Raw genomic sequence first — 24,053 nt, 5'->3', positions numbered from 1 at the left:
AATTAAAAAAAATTGACAAAAAACTTCTGAAATTACATTAACATGTTAAAGCTCATATGGGATTGAGGTCTACATTAATAATATTGTTCAGCACTAAGGATGAAGATGAATCAATTTACAGAAACATTCGCAGACAGTGCATTGTAAAGTCAGCTTGCTCCAGATACTCCCTCTTGTGGCCTCATGTTAATAACTTGTAGGACAGATATAGACAGGGCTTGTGTGCTCATCAAAAGGCACTGGCTTCTATTGGCTGCTGAGAGCAGCATTTATCCCTTTTCATTGCTCTCTGCTTTGGGAACGATTTGCATGATCAGAGAGCAGCATGTCAGCTGCTATAGCTTAGCTTTTCTCAACTGCTACAGGAGCAGCGGATCTCCCAAGGCTAACATTAGGAAGCCCATCAACAGAAGTCTAGAGTGCCGGTCACTGATCTACAAGAAATTAGGCTTCTTGTTCATTTTAAACATATTTAGTAGCATTAGAATTCTTTTTTTTTCCAATAAGCATTAGAACTCTAAGTATACTACAACAAGCTAAAGTGAAAAAAGGCTGGATTTGACATAAAGAGCCCATTGTGGGGCACTAAGTGAAAAGAAAGACCTACCGAAGCTCATACCATACAGAACAAATGGACTTGTGTTACTAAGTCACACAACGGGAGAGCATGGACCAGTACCTTCGCAGACTCAAGCAGGAGCTGGTAAGAATTCTTTCATAGTTAAACCTAACTTATCTCTCTATATATTTATTACAGGTATTTATAACTCTCAATTGACGCAGCACTTTACATATATTGTACATTCACACCACTCCCTGCCCTGAAGGAGCTTACACTCTAAGGTCGCTACCTCACATGCATACATACACGGACCAATTTAGACCAGAGCAAATTAACCTATAAGTGTGCCTTTTGGAGTGGAAACTGGAGTACCTAATTATATGATCAAATGTTTCTGAAGAACTAGGATATGTTATGTACACATAAAGGGTTAAATATTAGAGATGTATAATAATTGCAAAGAGTTATGTCAGTGAACAGCGTGTTAGTTAGCAAAGTGATCATTTGTAAAGTGCTTAGATTTGAGTAGTTTGGTTGCAACGTAAAGCTGTTTATGCAAAAAATATTTTTTGCAAAGGAAACCCAAGCCATTTTAAAAGAGCATTTCCACAGGTAATAGAAATATGAACATGTACTGTCATTTCCTATCTCAGCACTCACCAATAAAAACAATGAATTAATGAATGTACAGATCTTATCAGATATACAGTGTCTGTTTAACAAAATGATGGCAAGAAACCAGAATCCGAAGGCATGCTTGATAAAGGTAAAGAATGGAATCAAACTATGACATAAACAGTTATGGATGGTATATGTTTATTGTTGGCAAGAGATTGTATGTACAAAGTCCATTGCAAAATCCTTGCCCTCTATTAGCAGTTCAGGAATTCTTATACCAAACTGTAATAATAACTCCCATCAAAAACTGCTATTGCCGTAGTGTAACAAGTGTTATTGAAGACTTTAAGCTCATTTGTACAGTTTATAACAGGTATAATTAAATATCTTGCATACTAGCATAGAGTATCTTGCATTGAGTAGAGCATCCCGTGATCCTAATGGTGTTGAGGAGCTAACAGCAATTCCCTGCCTACCCTACTGCTTCATCCTCAGATAAAATGTCATGCATTAAATAGAAGTGTCATCAAAGGCATTGTTTTTGTTTTGGATAGAGTTAGACCCTTTGTCAGGTTTGTATTGCTGTCTGTCCATTCATAGGAAGATTCATCCCCCTATTTGTCCAGCTTATTCTCAATGAGACACAAAGGGGTGTATTTATAAAAACTTTGCAGAGCTATTCATCCTGGGAAACTGCATGTACATATGCTCCTTGTAAGTGGAGCAAAAATGAATGTTATTAAGCTATGTACTCTCTAGGTCAAAAGTGATTAATTCGTGAATGAGGAACATACCACATTACCGCCTCTAGATGTAGCTGATGCTCATTGGAAATACTTGTATTTGCTATGGCAGTCAGCTTCATTTGGTGTCGTATTTTCCTGAACCATTCTTATTTATTCTAAGCATTTTATGAATGAATAACCTTCAATCTGTAGAAGGAATAGACTGAAAATATTTGATTTTGAATGTTTAGAATGAACATACATGCGGAGCTCTGCAATCTTTTTTACACTCCAAAGAGATGAAGGAAAATGTGGGGACACCTGTTTTTTGGCAATTTTATAAGACAGGAATTCCGTCCACTTTGGTGTCTCCATGACAGGAAGTGAAGGGAATTATCCCTAACAGGCAACAGCATTCAGGAGCAAAAATAACCTAATAGAACTTTTAACCCTTCTGTACATTATCCAAAACCAAAAAAGTGGCACTGCATACACTTTAATGGTAATATATTTTTCTATGTAAATACAAACAACTTAAAACAAATTGGTATCACTGTAGAGGCAATGGCACAGTGCTGTGTAGCAGAAAGAATTGTAGAATTTGTTGTAATGTTTGGAATTTATCACTTCCAGTTAATCAGAAAAAGAAAATTAGTAGTTTGGTGCCTTAAAATTTGTTACCTTTGCAAGAAATCAATGTGCTCCATATCACTGGGGGGGATTTGATAAAACTGGAACAGTGAATATCAAAAGTCAAAATGACAGTTGATTCTTGTGCCACAAGTGAAGTTTCTGACAAAGGGGGAGAATTACTAAAGTTTATGCACACAGAATCTGGTACAGCTCTGCATGGTAGCCAATAGCTTCTAACTTTAGCTTGTTCAGTTAAGCTTTGACAATAAAACCTGGAATCTGATTGGTTTCTATGCGGAGCTGCGCCAGATTTTGCATGTTCCAGTTTTAGTAAATCTCCCACACTGAGTCTGAACACCAGAAACATATTCAACCAAATTCATTTTTTATTACATCCAGAGCACGATAACTTTGACTTCCATCACAGATTATGACAGCCATCAGTAGCTGTCTGCAGACCATCTCTCTGATGAGCTGCATGTCTTCTGATCTCAGGACATGTGTTGTGTCCTGTATTTGCCTTGATTCAACATAAAGATGAACAGAGGTCCTCCGACAGCCAATGACAGCTGTGAAAGTCTGAGTAAAGGCTCACATAAATGGCTCAAATGTTTGCTGTTCAGCCTTGAGAGAGAGAAAATCAATTGATTTTGATGAAGGAATTTCCATTGCCAGCTATTGGATTCTCTGATTTTCCAAAAGATACATTCAAGAGGCACTGGGGCTTCAGAGCTTATTAATACATAGTAATAAAAGGAAAGCTCACTGGGCTCTGGTTAGGCAGCTTACATACAATTAAGGCTACCATCCAATGGGCACTCAGGCACTCACTTAGAGCTTGATCTAAAAGATGGTGCACTAGACTAAATTCATAAAGGAGTCTTTAACAGCTTTAATAATTCATGGGTTGGCTGTTTTGTGAATCATTAAAGTTGTTTTGGACTCCTTTATAAATTTGGCTTGGAACTCCTTCTTTTGATTCAAGCTCTGAGGGCTATTGTATTCTGACAGCTGTGGCACCCATGGCTGCTGGCACCATTGAACAGAGATTGCGTCTGTCAGGATGCAGTTACTTTTCTGACAATAATTTTCCACTTGACTCAGCTGATTTTTAAACTTACTTCTTTTGAGCCATGTAATGCTTTGAAGGCTACCCATGGCTCAAATGTTGGCCAATTCAGCTGGGATCAGATGAAATTTAAGCCATCTATAGACGCTTTCAGAGAATGAGCATGAAGATCTTGGATCTTCGTAACCATGTAAGAACACCCTAATAGACATGAAAAATGTTACTTTATCTTATTAATGATTAGATTCCTTTCTTTGTTTTCTAGATTTCCTTTAAGGGTGTCTACAAAATACTTTTATTGTGTGACAGCCATTGAGATCTATCATTCATAGAATACATACATTACACAGAGAAGGACTGTTCAAAGTGCCTGTTATACCCATCACATCTTTAACTTTATGACTGCTTCCCAGCACTATAAAGTAAAAAATAATAATAATAATAATGTTATGGTAAAATTATGGTACAAAGCTGTATACTTGAGTGAGTTACCTTTAAAGTGACAATTTATGTCAGGGTAATGGGCTAACAATGGCAGAGAAAGATAAACCAGCACAGGAAGGTCTTGGACTCACATTAAATAAAATAAAAAATAACAAACGCTGCTAGTATACGTGAGATAAAAGCACAAAGTTAGCCTAATTTCACCTCAGCAGTCAGCAGACAACAAAGAGATTGTGGGAAAGGAATTGTGGTGCCTATGTTTAGGTTCTTTCAAGTCTAAGTGCACCTGTTCTGATGTGCGGTGGATGAGAATGCTCTTTACAAATGAGACAGCTAAACACATAGACAGAACATTCCATGTCTTTTGTGATGGAACAGAACAACTGCTATACCAGGGCATTCCTACATCACTTTCACATAAAGCAAAAGATGTATTGTATGCCTTTTAAAGTGTTTGTAAAATCTGACAATGAACTTTTCTTATTTGTCCCGTTTTGGTCTGTTAAATCCTACACTTATTGTAAAAGAAGAATACAGGAAGAAAAACTAAGTTTCCCCTTTGTTCCAGTCTGATATAAAGATTGCATGTTAAAAATAATAATATAGTGGGGTTCAGTAGTTTGGGAGGGAAGAGTGATAAATAATTATGTTGAATTTAAAATAAAACACTTACCTAGGAAGTAAAAGTAAACTTTTTTCATTTTGGATAGAGAAAGGGAGGGGTTTTTTTCAGGGTTTTTTTTTTTTTGCCATCTGTGTTCCATTGGAGAGATTTCCCTTCACTTCCTGTCCCATAAGAAGTGAAAGAAAATCCTTCCAAGGAAAGGGAAATTCCTGGTTGGCACCAGAAATAATGTTCCCAGTGGAAGATTTCCCCTCTGTTCCTGTTCTGGTGACCACTCAAAATTTGGGATTTTCTTTAACAGTCACCAGGGTAAATTGGATGAATCTTCCTAACAGGGAGGCAAACAGCAATAAAAAAAACTGACAGTTTTTTATTTCCCCACTCTATACAAAACTATAAAGAAAAAGTGCCTTCACTTTAATGATGGCTGCCCCACTGGGCATGTTCTGTAGTGGAGGAGGTGGGTGGGTTTATAACAACATCTCAATGTTTGGCTTCATTTTTCCTCTCAGCCTGGAAGTGTGCATCTCTTCCCAATTCCCCTTCGAACACACACAGGGGTTGATTTACTAAAACTGGAGAGTGCAAAATCTGGTGCAGTTCTGCATAGAAACCAATAAATATCCAGGTTTTTTTGCCAAAGCTTAATTGAACAAGCTGACAACAGAAGCTGATTGGCTACCATGCACAGCTGCACGTAATTCTTTGTGCACCAGTTTTAGTAAATTTCCCCCACAATATTCAGAGCACTCCCTAGAGGCCAAAGTACTGACTGGCCTCTACAGGCTGCACTGGGAAAAAGATGATGTCACCAGAGGTAGTAGGAAGTGTTCAAAAAGTTTAGAAACTCCAGGCTCTGTCTTTCCTCCTCTCTTCATATCAATGAGAAGTGACGAGGGGAGCAGGGACAGAGAGAGCAGCAGTGAATAGTGCAGAGTTGTTGGCTTACAGAAAGGTGCAGTGCCTGGGGTGTTGGGGTGCAGTGCCTGGGGTGAAGAAAGGTTCAAAGTCAGAGGGGCAGTGGTAGGGGTGCTGGGTGGCAGGGAGCTGCAATGTCAATGTGCAGAGTACAAGGAGTACTGTGTTCTTCAGAGCCCAGAATGTTGTCACCTGCATCATTTGCTGATGAAGGTACAAGTGCAATGGTGTTTAGATAGCACAGGGTGGGTTTTCACTAGGATTATATTAATTGGAAGTATAGTTAGTCTTAGTCAGAGGCTTAGCTTGAAGCTTGTAGATCCCTATGCAATAGTTGACCTGCCCCCTCCCCCAAGGTGAGTGGGCCCTCTGAATTCCAGATTTACATACCAGCCCACTGCTTTAATCTGGAAGCTCACAGTGTGGCCTGCCTGCCCCCACCTTGTGTGCACATGCATGGCTGAGCAGAGCAGGGAGGGAGGGACTGTACTGGGCTGGGTGAGGGACTGAGCAGAGAGTGAGCCGATGAGGGAAAGGGCTTGCCCTGTCACTCTGTATAGATAAAACTAGAAACTCAAAGGGCCTGTGCAGGACCCTGCCCGGCAGGCCCAGGCCTGTGTGTTTTTTTTATTTACCTCTTCAACACAGTGTAAAACCTAATGGGACAGGGGGGCTGCATGGGACACCTGGAGCAAGAGCAGGGTCGCAATTGTGACCCCTGTGACCCATTAAACTCTGGCTATGGTCTCGGCCACATACAGTATACAGCACAGTGTCTAAAAGTAGGATGTGAACTTCCCTTCTCACTCCCGGAAGGAAATCAAGTTGGGCTGAGCTCAGCCTTTCACAGGAAACTATGTATTCTATGAATGAATACAAAGCTTCAGCTGATTAGCTAAGTCAGAGATTGTGATGTCATCTGCCTGTCTCTCCACCCCATTCAATCAGAGGAAGCTTTGTACTAATTCATAGAATACAAACCTCCCTGTGAAATGCAGAGAGCAGCTCAGTCCGACTTGATGTTGTTCTGGGTGTGGGCAGGAAGTTACCAACCCCCTGCTGGAACATCACGGCATACTGTATGTAGCTGAGGCTACATACAGTTTATACAGCACTCCCATCTCTTAGTAAAGATAATAGTTTACTTTGGACCAGCTTGGTCCAAATGAAACATTTCAACTTCACTAAAGGCTGAAGATTAGGAAGGGCATGTGAATGGACTGATTGAGGTGGGAAGGGTACGTAGATGGATTGAACCAAGGAGGAATGGTGACTAAAAAGGTAAAGACGTGGCAGGGAGAGGGAATATGTTAATGAATAAAGAAATGAAGTAGATCTATGAAGGGATGTCAGATGACCAAGAGAAAGAACTGCGCTGAGTTAGAAAAGTGAATAGAATGGACTAAAAAGGGAGGCCATGGTAGCAAACATATTTTCAGACCCGCGTTATGCGGGGCTTCAGTGTTAAAAGGAAAATAGGGTGACTGAATTGCATCGTAGATGCAAAGTGTCTCTCAACCCCAACCTTTATTTTTTGTTTTGAATAGAAAGGTGAGGAATTAGAACACTTCACTGGTTTTCACTGAATTCTGTGTCCCTTTAGGGGGATTTACCTTGGTGACCATTTGCACTGGTACTGAAAATGAGGAAAAAAACTGACTTGAGTTGTCAGCAGGACAAGACTAGCAAAAACATTTACAATGGGGACACCTGACAAATGTCTACAAAGAAGGTATCTCACTTAGTAGAGATTTTCTTACTTCCTATTGTGTCTACAAGACAATAAATGAAGGGAAATCACCCTAGAGCGAAATACCATAAGATATATTAGATATATTTAAATTGCACCCTTCCTTCCTTGGAGTCAAGATTTGAATTAGATCTGCTTTATTATTCTATACTGTTACAGAATGGGCTATATAGTCTTGAAGAGTTACTCCGTTCTCTTTTTGTTATGCTTTTGACAAAACAGTCTTTGGGATTCTAACATTTTAGTTAACCTACAATATTCCTATAAAAATTGTACTCTCTAATATCAAGTATTTTGTATATTAGGAAATCTATACTACAACAAGAGTGTAATTAATATATATATATATATATATTACAGTATATACAGTAGCTTAGAATAACATACATAACTATTGAAATTGCCTTTAACAAATGCAAGTCGTAGCTGCACATCTACTCAGAAATGGGATGATGAACACGTTCTGACATGCCCTGCAGAGTCACAGCAGTGGAGCTGTGTGCAGGATTTACATACGGTCTGAAGGGCTTAATTAACCTCCTCCAAGTTTAATCATTTGCATAAGTATATTTTCAGGGGAGGAGATTACATGCTGGATCACCACAAGTGCCAAAAGCTGTTAAACCAGCGCTGTATCTGCTGGAAAAGTTAAGATAATCAATGAGAGCAGATATTGCCATACAGCGTTCACTTAAATTATAGAATAACTACACATTAGTCTGATATTTAAAATGAACCTGTAAGAATGGAACTGGTTATGAGAGATAACATAGGTTGCATGATGTTTAAAATATAAGTTCACATTTTGTTAAAAAAAAAATAAAAATAATAATAATAAATGCACATCTCTTTGCAGGTAAAAAAAAATGTGCATTTATTAATTTTTTACTCTGCAGTCTGTAAAGCATTGTACCCAAATCATCAGGTTATGGGTGCAATGCCTGGATCCTGCAGACTCTCAGTAAACTGTCTGCCTGTACCTCCTGTATGGGCAGGCAGTTACTGAATGGCAGGAAGAATTGATGAACTACGAGAGCGCTCACCAGCATCCTTGCAGTTCTTTGGGAAATACAACTGTGAATGAATGATGTGGCCATGTGGGCAGTGTAGACTGCAGTGTAGACTGTAAGAGGAGTGGTGCCTGAGAATGCAGTGTGGATAGTAGGAGGATAGGTGCCAGAGAATGCAATGTGAATGATAGGAAGATATGTGCTTAGCAATGCAGTGTGGACAGTAAGAGGAGAGGGTTCTGAGAATGTAGTGTGGACAGTAGGTGGGGAGGTGTCTGACAATGTAGTGTGAACAGTAGGAGGGGAAATGTCAGAGAATGCAGTGTGGACAGTAGGAAGAGAGGGTCCAGAGAATGCAGTGTGTACAGTAGGTGGATAGGTGTCTGACAATGTAGTGTGGACAGCAGGAGTTGAGGTGTCAGAGAATGGAGTGTGGACAGTTAGAGGAGAGGATCCCGAGAATGCAGTGTTGACAGTAGGTGGATAGGTGTCTGACAATGTAGTGTCGGCAGTAGAAGCTGAGGTGTCAGAAAATGCAGTGCGGACAGTAGGAGGCAAGGGTCCTGAGAATGCAGTGTGGACAGTAGGTGGGGAGGTGTCTGACAATGTAGTGTGAACAGTAGGAGGGGAGGTGTCAGAGAATGCAGTGTGGACAGTAGGAGGCAAGGGTCCCCAGAATGCAGTGTGGACAGTAGCTGGATAGGTGTCTGACAATGTAATGTGGACAGCAGGAGTGGAGGTGTCAGAGAATGGAGTGTGGACAGTTAGAGGAGAGGATCCCGAGAATGCAGTGTTGACAGTAGGTGGATAGGTGTCTGACAATGTAGTGTCGGCAGTAGAAGCTGAGGTGTCAGAAAATGCAGTGCGGACAGTAGGAGGAGAGGATCCTGAGAATGCAGTGTGAATAGTAGGTGAATAGGTGTCTGACAAAGTATTGTGGACAGCAGGAGTGGAGGTGTCAGAGAATGCAGTGTGGACAGTAGGAGGAGAGGATCCCGAGAATGCAGTGTGAATAGTAGGTGAATAGGTGTCTGACAAGGTAGTGTGGACAGTAGGAGAGGAGGTGTCAGAAAATGCAGTGTGGATAGTAGGTGGATAGGTGTTTGACAATGTAGTGTGAACAGTAGGAGGGGAGGAGTCAGAGAATGCAGTATGAACAGTAGGAGGCAAGGGTCCCGAGAATGCAGTGTGGACAGTAGGTGGGGAGGTGTCTGACAATGTAGTGTGAACAGTAGGAGGGGAGGTGTCAGAGAATGCAGTGTGGACAGTAGGAGGCAAGGGTCCCAAGAATGCAGTGTGGACAGTAGGTGGGGAGGTGTCTGACAATGTAGTGTGGACAGTGGGAGGGGAGGTGTCAGAGAATGCAGCGTGGACAGTAGGTGGAGAGGATCCCTAGAATGCAGTGTGGACAGTAGGTGGATAGGTGTCTGACAAAGTAGTGTTGGCAGTAGGAGCGGAGGTGTCAGAGAATGCAGTAAGGACAGTAGGAGAGGGTCCAGAGAATGCAGTGTGGACAGTAGGTGGATAGGTGTTTTACAATGTAGTGTGAACAGTAGGAGGGGAGGTGTCAGAGAATGCAGTGTGGACAGTAGTAGGAGAGGATCCTGAGAATGCAGTGTGAACAGGAGGTGGATAGGTGTCTGACAATGTAGTGTGGACAGTAGGAGGAGAGGATCCCAAGAATGCAGTGTGGACAGTAGGTGGATAGGTGTCTGACAAAGTAGTGTAGACATTAGGAGTGGAGGTGTCAGAGAATGCAGTGCAGACAGTAGGAGGAGAGGGTCCCGAGAATGTAGTGTGGACAGTAGGTGGATAGGTGTTTAACAATGTAGTGTGAACAGTAGGAGGGGAGGTGTCAGAGAATGCAGTGTGGACAGTAGGAAGGGAGGTGTCATAGAATGCAGTGTGGACAGTAGGAGGGGAGGTGTCAGAGAATGCAGTGTGGACAGTAGGAGGGGAGGTGTCAGAGAATGCAGTGTGGATAGTAGGAGGGGAGGTGTCAGAGAATGCAGTGTGGACAGTAGGAGGGGAGATGTCAGAGAATGGAGTGTGGATAGTAGGAAGGGAGGTGTCAGAGAATGCAGTGTGGACAGTAGGAGGGGAGGTGTCAGAGAATGCTGTGTGGACAGTAGGAGGGGAGGTGTCAGAGAATGCAGTGTGGACAGTAGGAGGGGAGGTGTCAGAGAATGCAGTGTGAACAGTAGGAGGGGAGGTGTCAGAGAATGGAGTGTGGATAGTAGGAAGGGAGGTGTCAGAGAATGCAGTGTGGACAGTAGGAGGGGAGGTGTCAGAGAATGCAGTGTGGACAGTAGGAGGAGAAGTGTCAGAGAATGCAGTGTGAACAGCTGGGAGAGTGGAGCTACAAAATGAAGTGTGGAAGGGGGAGGGTAGGCTGCCAAAGGACATAATTTAGATGGGTGGGTGCCTGAAGACAGTGTGGATGTGGATTGGAGGGCTGCCAGAGAATGTAGTAAGGGGAAATATGGGGTGATGTGATGAGATATTAGTGGAATTGTAGTAATAGGCTGCAGAAGACATAGTGCTGACACCAGGGGCAGGGGCCTGATAAAGAGCATAATGTAGAGAGGGGTTGATACAGACAGTCAGAGTGGAGCTCCTATGGAAGCTAATGGAGACCGTGTAGGAAAAGTTGCGACACAAATTAAATTGGGGGAAATGTGTAATATAGGTGTGAAGGGGAGGAACATTTAACAAAACTGGAGCAGCCCAAATCTGGAGCAGCTGTGTATGGCAACCAGTCAGCATATAGCTTTTGTTTTCAATGCTTAACCAAGCAGGCTGAAGATGGAAGCTTATTGGTTGCCAATGCTCAGCTTGCTCCAGATTCTGGCTGCTCCTATTTTTATAAATTCCCTTGTGTGGTGGGTATGTAGTCACTAATAGTGAGATTGAAAGAGAAATGAAGAGATGGATTAATCTGGCTATAGGGAAAACTGAAAAGTATGATTAAAATGAATCACTAAAGTATGTTTTCGTTTTAAAAATCATGCTAAAAAAATATTCAGTACATACTGTCTACAATACGTGTTCTTTGTTAACCTATAAAACATGAATGTGTGATAATAAGCATCTGCAAAAGAAACCAAATCTGTTTTTGTCAGGCTGCTAATGGTGAAAATTGATACCGCTAAGTGCTGATCAATGGCAATATATTTTAGCAAGATGCCTGTTAGGCACTTTCCCACCCTAACATCTGACAACTTAAAGTCACTATTATATTACAGTTCTATACATAGAATATATACTTAGTTCACTGCTCTGGGCAATATATGTTATTATGTGCACTATGCTTGATCTTTTGGTCAATATATGGCAGAAATACACAACAAGCAGGTCTGCACTGGGGTTTTATGGGATATAATGTGGCTTGTAGTTATTACTCATCTAAACTCCAGTGGGCAATGCCCAAAAATGTATTAAAAAAGTACAACATCATCCTGAGAGATTTAGTTGCCAATTGTGCAGCTTTAGGTGCATTGTGCAGTCTGAGAAAAACAAAATGTTTATTAAATGTAATATGTAGTGGTTTTGTATAAATTATTTAATATAGTCCTTGCTTATTTTGCATTATTTCTTAGCAGATAGAGCTCTAATGTTTTTCCAGCTTTCTTTATCCACTTTGCCCTAAGGCTTGGTTCAAATCTATGCAGAGGTGTCCCTAGGGTTCGTGTCACCTGGTGCGGTAATACGTGGTGTCACACCTCCAGAGATGAAGGAGTGGTGCTGGTGTAGCGGTAAAATGAGTATCCCGTGAAGATATGTATCCCCTGAAGCAACTGCGCATGTGCCGGTTTCAGGCCGAAGAAGCTGATCTCTGATTTTAGCACAGAGCTGCCACAGTTAACCACTTACAGGCTGAAAACCGCTGAAGCTGATCCCGTGGATCACTATGGGTTGCAAGATCAGTTAACCCCGTATAGGTTGAACCTATACGGGGTTAACTAATCTTGCAACCCATAGTGATCTGCAGGTTGAACTTATATGGGGCTAACTGATCTTGCAACTCATAGTGATCCACTGGATCAGCTTCAGCATTTTGCAGCCTGTAAGGGGTTAACTGTGGCAGCTCTGTGCTAAAGTCGGAGATCGGTGATCGGCTTCTTCGGGCTGAAACTAGCACATGCGCAGTTGCTTCAGGGGATACATATCTTCACGGGATACTCATTTTACCAGTACACCGGGGGGCAGCTCTCACTGTGCTGGGAATCACCTCAATAACTGTCCAGGACCTTCACAGAGCCCAAAAGCTCTCCTGGCATCCTTCGGCCCGCACCCCTTAGGGACGCCACTGCATCTATGTAGTTTCCGCGCGGTCGAGTTGGCTGCTGTACCCACTGAAAATGTAGGGAAAAGGTCACTTTGAAATCTCTATTTTGTATGTGAATAAACAGATCAGAATAGTGTCTCTACCTCCTGTTCTGGGCTCCCAACATTTTAAACAGAGAGACACAAACTGAAGGAATTAGAGACCCATGGTGCTCTGTGAATCCTGCATCAAAAAGGATTTTATATAAATAGTAAAACAAAAGGAGACATAAAACTGGCTGTAAATACAAAAATAAATTATTCAAAGCCAATAAAGTGTTCTACTAAAACATTCAGTTTTCATTCTGCACTGCAATCAAACTATCCCTTCCCTAAAATTATCCAAATTAACACATAAAATATTCAGTAAGGACATCAAAAGATTTATTTTGCTGATAGTAGGTATGCTTACAAAAGGGCACCATATTTAAATTGCTAAAAATTACAGCTTACTATTACAGTTTATTTAATATGCCAGTAACCCCATTTCTTATGACTTTTATTTTTGGTGCTTGCAGAAAAAAAATGTGAGTTACTTTCCAGTAAGCCTCAGACTTATTGCCACAGGGGTGTAAACTTAAAATAGGAAGGTATATAGTTATATCATTTAAAAATATTTATAATTTTTATTTCTACAGAAACGTGACACCTTTGAAGTGGAGAAAACACTGAACACGAGCAGCTCTGTTAAAACAGTAATAACATTTTTACTTATCTTGTTGGTAGAGGAGATTAGTACAAATAAAAATAGCACATGAAAGAAACTTGTAAAGTAATAATACTTTTCAGAAGCATGAGAAGTTGCATGTGTATTGCAAATAAGCAAAGACAGATATGTTTTTTTGCCCCTTGCTCCCAGATATTTCCATCGCCATCATCGTTTTGAAGCCGTTTTTCAGTAAGTAAAAATATTTTCAGATAGACATGTGCATAGTAGAAAGGAAAGCACAGATTCAAAAATAAGAATAGGTTGGCCACGGCCTTGATTTAGCCATGACTTAGTTTTAACTTGTAAAATAATGAAAACAAAAAAAATAATAATGCAATAAAAAAGTAGCAACATTTTTCCACACATTTATATTTAGCATTCTTCAATAAACACCCTTTAATTTTTTTTACTTCTTTTTTCCCTCAATGGATGCATTACTTGCGTTAGGAGTTAATTAAAAACGGCAAATAGTAAGAAGTAACAAATACATTAAACCACATCAAGAGAGATAAACAAACTTTTAAAAAACACCTTTTTTTGTGACTAATGAATATGTCTTTTTTTCAATGTAAACTGTTGTGGATTTTAAAGGAGTTTAGTTATCATGACTTCATGAACTCCTAAAGTTCGAAACAATTCTCAAGTTAGTGACCATCTGAGAGCGAGAAGCATAAACTACAGTATTAACAGTGGCAGAGTTGCTTTATTAAGAAACAGACCACACTTTATAAATACATCTCAGAACAAAGCTCCTCCAACTCCTCTTTACTCCTTTTATGTTCCCTCCTTGTTACCCTGAGCTGGTTCTGCATTGTCATCTGACCTAACATCCGATGCATCATATACAGTAGTTGTGTAATCAGCTACATGGCGATCTGAGTCTTTTCCGGCCATAGATTTACCTACAACAAGTGAAGAAAAGTGTTTCCATGAGTTGAGGAAAGAGGTTAAGTAGTACCTGGCATCAAAACCAAACAGCCATGGTCATCTTACTGTTCAAACTGTAAAGATAAACAGCCACCCACTCAACAGTTGCTGAGATTAAAAAACATACTAGTACTTTACAACTGATTTGACAATGGCACCACTCAATGCTGTGGCATTTGGCTAGTGCCCAGTGCTAGGACAAGGTCATCTGGCGCCCACTGCAAAGATGCCAAACTGCGGCCCCCACCAAAATATATGAGCATTATATGTCAACAAAAATCCCCCCCTCCTCCTGAAAAAAATCAAGCACTGATCTGCACACTAACCCCCTAAGCATATACTGTCCTTGAAAGCCATAATCCTTCCCAATCAAAAATTACCCCTCTTCCCAGTACAAATCCCCCCTGCTGAAATCCCCCCTCCCAGCAAAAATCTTTGATGGGGGCAGGTAAGGAAACCCTTCACAGACCCTATGCAGGAGCACTGCAGTGGCAGGAAGAGGAGCTGGAGGGGATAGAGAGCATAGCCTGCACCTCCTCCCGGTTCTCTTCTGCTCTCTTGGTTCCGCTTGTCACTTCTCGTGCAAATCTGACAGGAGTTGTGATGCTGCTGTCACTACTCCTGTCAGCTTGTAGCAGCTGGAACTCTCTCCCCACCTCACATAATACCCCAGAGCCCAGGGCAGCTGTCCCTCCTGCCCCCCTTGTCCCAGCCTTGCTACTACCACCTAACCTTCCATCCCCTTCTCCTCCAACTTTTATTCGGATAAACAGGGCACTGTAATGTCAGCTCTCAATGCCAAACCTATTACAATTGTTCTTTCTGGGTAAAGATGCTCACATTTTATTGTACAATTTATAATTGATTGCAACTTGGTAGTTGAAACAGTGTGTATAGGAGTATGAGTTATACATGGAGGGCAATCTGTGTGTCTAAATCCACAAAACTAACAGCAATGTCAGGATGTTTTTCAAAACATGCAAAACAATTAAATTTTTGCTATTGGTACACTGATTTGTTTCAACAAGCTGAGCTTGAGCTTTACCTTGACACTTTACCTAAATCACCTAAGCCCTCATGCACACTTGACGTTTTGATAATGCTGGTAACATTAGCTGTGTAAAATCTTGTTAAAAACGTGAGTTTTTCAGCTTTTTTTTAGCGTTTTTGCATTAGCGTTTAGCTGCATTTGCGTTTTTTAGCGGTTTTTTTACAAAAAAAATGCATCCAAAAACACTGGTTTACTGCGTTTTACCACATTTGAGAGTTCTTACAGCTAAAAAAACTCCTCTAGAAACCCACTAGTCCTGGGTTTTCTTTCCAGCCAAAAAACGTCCCTGCCAAAAAACATTGATTACAGTCTACAGTATGTGTACATGGACACATAGGATAATATGCTGGGGGGTTTACTATCTGTAGAAAAAAATGTCAAAAGCCAAAAACAGCAGCTGTAAAAACGTCCAGTGTGCATGAAGGCTAAATCTGTTCCTGGGCTAAATTTGTTCACAATCTTCCTGTCAGCTTTCAAGCGTTATACTATCTAGCCTGCCAATCCCAGTGAGCAATTGGAAAGAATGGATCCAACCAGTAAATCCTGACTTGGATGAATCAAACATCCAACACTACTCATAAGTTTTTTTAATTTCTAGTTATTTGGCCGGGAAGCCTACACATATCTTACATTAGGCATGCTGTTGGTGTTTGTTAGCTCCTGCTGGATTTCCTTATGTCATTCTTTTCCCACAGTGTGTTACAGCTGCTTTCAAACACATGTGGTTTATTTTTAAGTTTACACCCAGAGAAATCAGGACATCTGTTCCTTGTTTGTCAGTCATATTCATCCAACTAAAAAATGCAAAACACTTGTACAAGATATGCTTAATTTTTATGATGTTTGATTTTATGCCACTGATACGAAGGGTTTAAAGCAAAGAGACTTGGTTTTCTGAAAATATGTGGCATATGAACAATTGTAGAACTATCTAGACTACATTACTATGGACTTCTGCCTTGATTACCCCAGGAAAATGTATTTTTGCCTCATACATAAAAAGTCTTTGTATAATGCATTAATGTTTTTTTGCTTTGTTGATGTGGTGTTGTTGAACTTTCTGTATCATTTATATTGTAAAGACTTATCATCTAGGGTGATACATAGACCACACCTACGGTATGGATGCCTTATAGCAGGCATGTCCAAAGTCCGGCCCGCAAGCCAATTGTGGCTCGTGTTCCGGTTTAATATGGCCCCACAGGTAATTTGGCAATATCTAAAAAGGAGAAAAACACCTCTAAATGCAATATGTGGTACATTTATTGAGGAACATAATGAGAAACACATGATGAAAGAAAACGGAAGGTTTAGGCATATGTGGTGAAAGCGAAGGCCATGGCAGTGTCCTCGATGTATACGCCGTAGTAAGTGCTGGGGGAGACTCAGGATGTTCACAGGGAGCCGGCCGGCATGTGTGAGATCCGAAGATGGCATCTGGAGTCCACCCTGGAGCGCAAAGTCAGTGTCAGCGTGATGACGCAGGGATGTCAAACATGAAATGCAACGCGTTTCAGAGCATGCGCGAGGCCGATGAAAGGCAAAGGTGTGCTCCCTTCTCAAGCATTGAAGGAAATCAGTGAGAGTAATTTCACTTTTTTTAGGGGGAGAAACAAGTACAGATTTTAAATATGTCATGACCAGTATCAGTCGCTCCTTTATCCATTCATTTTTTTTGCCGCAAAATGGTTGGCCCTCACGCATGTTCACTTCATCAAATCTGTCCCTCTTTGAAAAAAGTTTGGACACCCCTGCCTTATAGGGATGGCATGTTTTCATCCCCACCTAGTGCACTTTACCTATACACAAAAACAATGCAATGGCCTAACCTCATGCGGAGAAAAAAAAGAATGATCATCAGAAAATGTGCTTTTTGAACTTGGAGAATCCTAAGACGAATGGCAAGTCTAGTTATCACAGAAAGAACATGGATAGTGCCATTCATGAATTACTTGTCTAAATTGGTAAATAGGATACCATGTTTTAGCTACATTTAAAATGATTATTACTATAAAAAAAATATCTTTATACACTCACTGGCCACTTTATTAGGTACACCTGTTCCATTGCTTGGTAACACAAATTGCTAACCAGCCAATCACATGGCAACAACTCAATGCATTTAGGTATGTAGACATGGTGAAGACGACTTGCTGAAGTTCAAACGGAGTAGCAGAATGGGAAAGAAAGGGGATTTAAATTACTTTGTGGCATGGTTGTTGGTGCCAGACGGGCTTGAGTATTTAAAAAACTGCTGACCTACTGGGATTTTTACAACCATCTCTAGGGTTTACAGAGAATGGTCCGAAATCGTGAAAATGTCCACTGAGCAGCAGTTGTGTGGACAAAAATGCCTTGTTCATGTCAGAGGAGAATGGGCAGACTGGTTGCTGTGACATTCAGATGGTAGGGTCAGAATTTGGCATAAACAACATGAAAGTCTGGATCCTACCTGCCTTGTATCAATGGTTCAGGCTGGTGGTGTAATGGTGTGGGGAATATTTTCTTGGCACTAGCAAGGTGTACCTAATAAAGTGGCCGGTGAGTGTACAACGTGTTTCTCTTGCTCCTACAATGGTAGTGTGAGAGATTCCTCTGAGTATGCTATAGACTAACTATCTTCTGTTTGAAAGCAAGAGTTAATACATCATTACTAGCTGTGATCCCAGGGTCCGGACTAGCTGACATATGGTTACAGGTCCCTCATTGAGCCTATCAAAACTCAGCACCTTACTTAGCCCCTTGACAGGAGGGAGGTTGCAGGCTAATGAAGCAGGGCAGCACACGCTGAGCATTTGATGAGTAGGTATTAGAGTTGGCTTTTTGCCATAGACTCTCAGCTCATCACAAGATGTCAATGCAAGTTAACCTCTTCATTGTTGGAACAGCTTTCACCTTCTCACTACAAAAAGTGATGTGCTTTGTTCATTAGGGAGCAAACAAAAGAATCTGCAGCAGTTATTAAAGCCTCTGTATAATTACCTTGCAAATCCTTTTCAGCACAATAAAAAGCCAGCACACAGTATGTGCTAAAATAATTTTTTCACAATTGTCAAAGCCTGAACGTAGGGTACCCAAAATCACAGATAAATTGTCACACAAAAACAATTCAGCCACAGTTATACAGCAATGTATGGTCAGAAAATTATTGCAACAAAGTCTTGACCAGCATTGTCTACTCTTTATCACTTGCTATAGTGCTCAAGGTACATAGGGGTTTATTTACTAAAGCCAGAGAGTGCAATATCTGGTGCATTTCTGCATAGGCTAGGCACCTTGCACCCTGAAATCTTTGAGTGCTCTAATATGAAAACAGAAGTGGTCATGTTTTATTTCACACCCTCCCTCCACCTGTACCTTGTTTTGACCATTGATGTGGCACATCACATTGCCTGGCTAATATTAAGGCATAGAGAACAAGAGGTGGTGGAGCAACAAAAGGGTAAAGGTGTGGAGACTGGATTTGTGGCATTATATGTTAATTAAGACTGACTTGGGGCAGACTCAGTCTAAGGCCGGCTATAGACAGAGCAAAATTCTTTCCTGCAACCACAGGGTGCAGGGAAGAAATTCAGTCAATTCCCCTATCAGCACAGTGTTGACAGGGGAATCCCTATTACAAACCTATTTTGTTCTCTTGGTGGTGATGATTGCTAGTGGCTATAACAGCCACTAGCAATAGTCGCATGCAAAATCCGGCAGGCTGGTTGTACCCAAGTTGACTGAGCGATTAACTTGGGTACATTCAGCCTGCCCATTCATAGTTCAAATTTCGGTTGGCTCCTGGTTGGCTGGCTGGCTGGCTGGCTTTAAATTGTTAAAAAAACCTTGCAGTCAGCCATGACATCTTCTCCTGAGAAACATCTAAAATATAAGATGTATTTAAAAAAAATCTGGGCATGCTGTGTGAATTGGAACACAAAACAAACATATAGTGGTGTTTTCTCAAAGTTGGCTGCCAAAAGTGGCAATAAGCATCAAAAGTAAACAATAGTACTTAAAAAAACCACGTTACATCTGTTTTTTACTGTATAGAAAAAGACTAGCCTAATACTCACCATTGACCCACTGTTCAAGCAAATTGGCATGTTGTGGATTTTTTAGGCATTGCTCTAATCTTCACATTCCAAAGTCACTAGCATGTCTTTGAAGCAAACATCACAAGATGTGTGTGAAAGCTGCAGGGGCATGTTAGTGACATGAGGATGGGGAGAGCAATTACCTCAATACCTGAGGTAATCAACTACCATAGCGCTTTGGCATTAGAAAATGTAGGTCTCAAAGAGGTTTTTGGCCCTTTAACAGCTAATTGAATTCCAAAGGTTATTTTCTACACACAGAAGTAGAAGCTATCCTGTCAGCACTGACAGCAAGCTCTGGTGCAATCAACCGTGTCAGTGGAAGGGCTCTGAAAGATTAGGATACGTTTAACTTTTTTAGGTTCAGACACATATGTTACGAAGGCAAACTATAAGATTATACCTCTACATTTTCATTTCAAAGAAGATCCTCTTACAGCTGGGCACAGTGAACCTTACAATGTTTACCATTTTGATTTTCAAGCCCTTCTTTAGAATATACTCAAGATTTTAGCAATTGCACCCCACAATTATCAGATTAATTTCCTGTTGACTAATCCTAACTTTTTGGAGTTCATGACTAAAGCTGGCTATATGCTGATAGAAATTTGGCTAGTTCAGGAAGAACCAACCAAATTTTGATCAGTGTGTGTCAGTCCACACTCAACAGACATTGATGAAAAGATTGACTTCTGTTGGGTGCAGAAGGGGACATGTTGGAAAACTTTTTTCAAGCATTGGCTGGAGCCTACATGCGGCAGCCGCTGACCAGTATATTCTGACAGCTGTGGGTGCCACCATCCAAATACATGTCTCAGTGGAGGGATTGCTTCATCCACACATTGCTTGTGTGGATGAAGGAATCTTTTAGGTAAAAAGCAGAACTACACTGCATCTGAGCACCATAAACCAATTATATATGTATTTAAATAATCTTTAATATTCAAAATAAGTTCACCAATCCATCCATGTCTCTGTTTATTTTACTGAGAAATCACTTTGAAAAACACCCCGTAGCATTTCTAGCTGTAGCCACCTTGAATAAGGACAGATGATTCATGTAGCATTTCCTTCCTGGAATTATTTTGCCCTTAGCTCAGGCATGCAGGCAGAAGGATGTGCTTAGCTGAGAAAACATCTCCTCTGCTCTTTCCCTCCTGAAGACTCCTGGAATATATGATATAATTTGCCTAAGTAAGAAACCATGGAGTAACAGAAGGAATGTGAAAAACGTAAATATAATATGCCTTTCTATCTATTTACTAATGTTAGCAGCATAATGATTAAAAATAGTCAACGTTGATTTAAAGAGTGAAGTTTCATTTTAAGTAACAGTGTATGGCCAGCATTTGGCTGGGTTGACCTGTTTCCTCTTATATGTAGGGATCTCCATCCCATTTTTCAACCTCCTTTCTCACCACCATTGGTCCCTCTTGCCTAACTGGGGAGAAGGCTTCTCACTCATTCTTAGGTTTTGGCACCCCTTCATTCTCTCTCCCGCAAATACCATATGTATTAGCATGAATATCACTCGTTCTTTGATGCATCATGCCTGTAAAGTATATGATAGGGCAAAATAAAATAAAAAAGTAGATGCAGTACTCTACAGTACATGCATATTTTTTTTATTCTCTTAAAAAACCTGCAAGTACAAAAAAAATAGTTGACTTGGTAGAAATTCTGTGTACTCCTAACTTTCTGTTTGAACTGACATGGTGGGGTTTTTACTAAAACTTGAGAGTGCCAAATCTGGTGGAACCCTGAACAGAAACCAATCAGCTTCCAGGTTTTATTGCCAAAACTTTACTGAACAAGCTGAAGTTAGAAGCTGATTGGCTACCATGCAGAGCTGCACCAGATTCTGAGTGCACCAGTTGTAGTAAATCTACCCCAGTGGCTCTTCTGCCCTGAAATCCCAAGCAGTTTTGTCAGCCCTCCCTGCTGGACTATAGAACTATTCTTATCCCTCAGCCATTCCTGTCCCAATCCACAGGCATACACCGATTTCTTTCCTAAAAAGACAAAGCTACTGTCTTGAATCCCAAAAGTTTGTTCACACAGGCTTTTCAATTTTCAATAGAATTTTCCCTTAGCTTAGTGAATAAGGTAAAGCAGTACATATCTGACAGGCACAAGCAAAAATACTGATTTTATTTTTTTTGTTTGCATGTGATTGAGTATTTTTTGCTGAGTGAATTTTGATTATATTCACTAAGCTTAAGGAAAATTCCTTTGGAAAGTGAACAGCCTATTTGCCTTTACACAGTTAGTCTACTATTTGTATGGAAAGACTCATCTTCGGAGATGTAGTTCAACAGAAGGTGTCCTCCCAATATTCCTGCAAGAAGTTTTCAAGTCTTGTGAAAATGGCACAAAGAGTAATAAAAGCTATTTATTGTTATGGGAACAAGATGGAACATGGTCTGGAGAAGGAGGATAGATTTGGTGATCCACCAATAACAAACTTCCTGTCTTAGTGTGTCTCTACTGTATGGAACAGCAATGGAGACACCTTTGGAAAGCAGCATTGTCAGTCTGGGGAGAGGGTAGTGTAAGACAAGCCATAGATGGCTCTACTTTCTTTCCTTCCACCACAGGTTGCAGGAAAAAAATTGCTTGATTCCCCATCAACATAGTGAGTGTTGATAGTGAAATCCCTCCTGCCGTAGTGTTCTTGTGTTCTCCCGGCGGCAGGGAACCTTCCCAGCTGCCAGAACACAAAGATTACTGTCATAGCCGAAAGCAGTAACCAAATGTAAAAAATCCAACAAGCTGTTTGTACCCAAGTTGATTGATCAATCGATTTTGGCACAACAAGGCTACCCATAGATGGACTGAATCTTGGTGAGTCCCTGCTGAATCGATCGAGATTTGATCAATCTATGGCTTGCTTTAGATGCATCAAATCAGAGATCAGATTTTGGAGTTAACAAATTAAATCCAAACTCCAGATAACACTTTTTAAGCAGTTACAACAAGAGATTTTTTTTTCCTTTTGGGATAATGCTTTTACATAAATGGATAAAAGCTGACCATTGAAGGCACCCAGTCAGTGTTAACTGGTTTATCTCAACATTAACTGCTACTTTCACTGGACAGATTGACCTGTTAAAGTAAATTGAAACACTTACTGGGTGGATTGACAGGTAAAAATAATGTACTTAAACCTAAAAAAGAAAACTAATCACATTTTAGGATAGCTGCAATATATAATGTTTTTTCATTTTGGTTTTAGTAGTAAGTGACACGATCTATTGCAGCAGTGAAACTACAGGCACACTACAAGTTTTTTTCAATTTATATTAAGTTGCATTTTCTTGATACCTTTATGCATAGAGTAGGACACCTTGGAATGGAAGGGTTAAGCTGCCAGCCTGTGTCTTAATTAGGAGGGACAGGATAATGACAGTCAGCATTACTGTCACTTACAAGGGGAGTGTATCAGCGATTTAGAAGGGGAATGGACGAAAATGTAATATGTGCAGAATGGACTAATGACACCATCAGAATGAGTGAGTGTTAACTCTACCTTTGGATGTATGGCTTAGATTTACACAGTTGCATCCCAGGTTTGGTATCAATGCAGTCATTGTTTGTTCCTGGTCATTTAAACATGTTTGTGCAAACCAATGGGCCACAGGCACAGTCAATAAAAACGTGTCTAGTTTGAATGCTAAAGACTGGAGGCTTTTATTTGAAGTACACATTACACCATAAAGGCCAAATTATTCTATGTTTGACCTTTGAGCTTCACTAAGAATTATAGTGCCATACTTAGGACTGGAATGTTTCCTTCCTTTTCATCACAGGACTATCAGGAAGGACATACAGTTAACAAACATTCTCTTAGAATACTTGATCTCAGATTTGTATGAAGGAACTGATGGTGTTCTACAAAAAGCTTTATGAGAGAATATTTGACATTTAACAGGATAGAAATAGACATCACTTTAAATAGATTTTTTTTTTTTTATTTTAATTTTGGATAGGGCAGGGATGGGTTAGACCAAGTAAAGTTTCTATGTCCTTGTTGGCGAGATTCACCCTTTTATTGTTCCTTGTGACCATTTTTGCTAATCAGAAAGTTAGGGAATTTTTAGAGTTGTCATGAGAGCAAGAAATGAGGAGACATCTTTCAATAGGGATGAATGTTCTGGTAACAACTGTCTAAGATGGGAATTGCCTTCACTTTGTGAGGATTTTCCTTCACTTCCTGTTGCTCCACCATGACAGGAAGTGAAGCAACATCTACCCAGAAGAACACAAACAACGAAAAATAACCCAATAGGGATTCCAACCCTTGCCTGCTCTATCTAATCTGATGGAATTAAAAATGCCTATACAAACAATTTAACATGTTAGAAACTAAATCATGTCTAAATGATCAGTGATCCATTTGATGGTCTCTTGGCATTGTAATTTGCCTTTAGTGCTTACAGCCTTGAAGTGTTTTAAAAAATTAATGTGAATTTTATGCCTAACATTATAGATAGATATGAAAATTCAGCAGGGTTCGCTGTGTGGTGGCACTCTTAACAGCACCAGATTGATCTCTATGGTGATTGCATATTTTAACATACATTAATATTTCCGGAAGTAAGAAATAG

General features: G+C 40.4%; 1 protein-coding gene across 2 annotated transcripts in view; it reads left to right on the top strand.

The window, feature by feature from the left end:
* Positions 1-259: 259 nt before the first annotated feature.
* The window catches only part of INKA2 (inka box actin regulator 2), a 41,162-nt gene continuing 17,368 nt past the window's right edge, over positions 260-24,053 (top strand). The window contains exons 1-2 of one of the 2 annotated variants that reach the window (XM_089668311.1): positions 260-703; positions 13,319-13,375. In XM_089668311.1, the coding sequence (XP_089524437.1) occupies positions 668-703; positions 13,319-13,375 (93 nt within the window). In that variant the 5' untranslated portion in view covers positions 260-667. The remainder of the gene's footprint in view (positions 704-13,318; positions 13,376-24,053) is intronic. The other variant, XM_089668312.1, reaches the window with a different exon arrangement.

Source organism: Staurois parvus, unplaced genomic scaffold (genome assembly GCF_062004578.1).
Source record: "Staurois parvus isolate SC_StPar_1 unplaced genomic scaffold, SC_StPar_1.0 ptg000056l, whole genome shotgun sequence".
Lineage (NCBI taxonomy): Eukaryota > Metazoa > Chordata > Amphibia > Anura > Ranidae > Staurois > Staurois parvus.
Note: the sequence above shows the minus strand (reverse complement) of the source record. Positions and strands in the feature narration are given on the sequence as shown.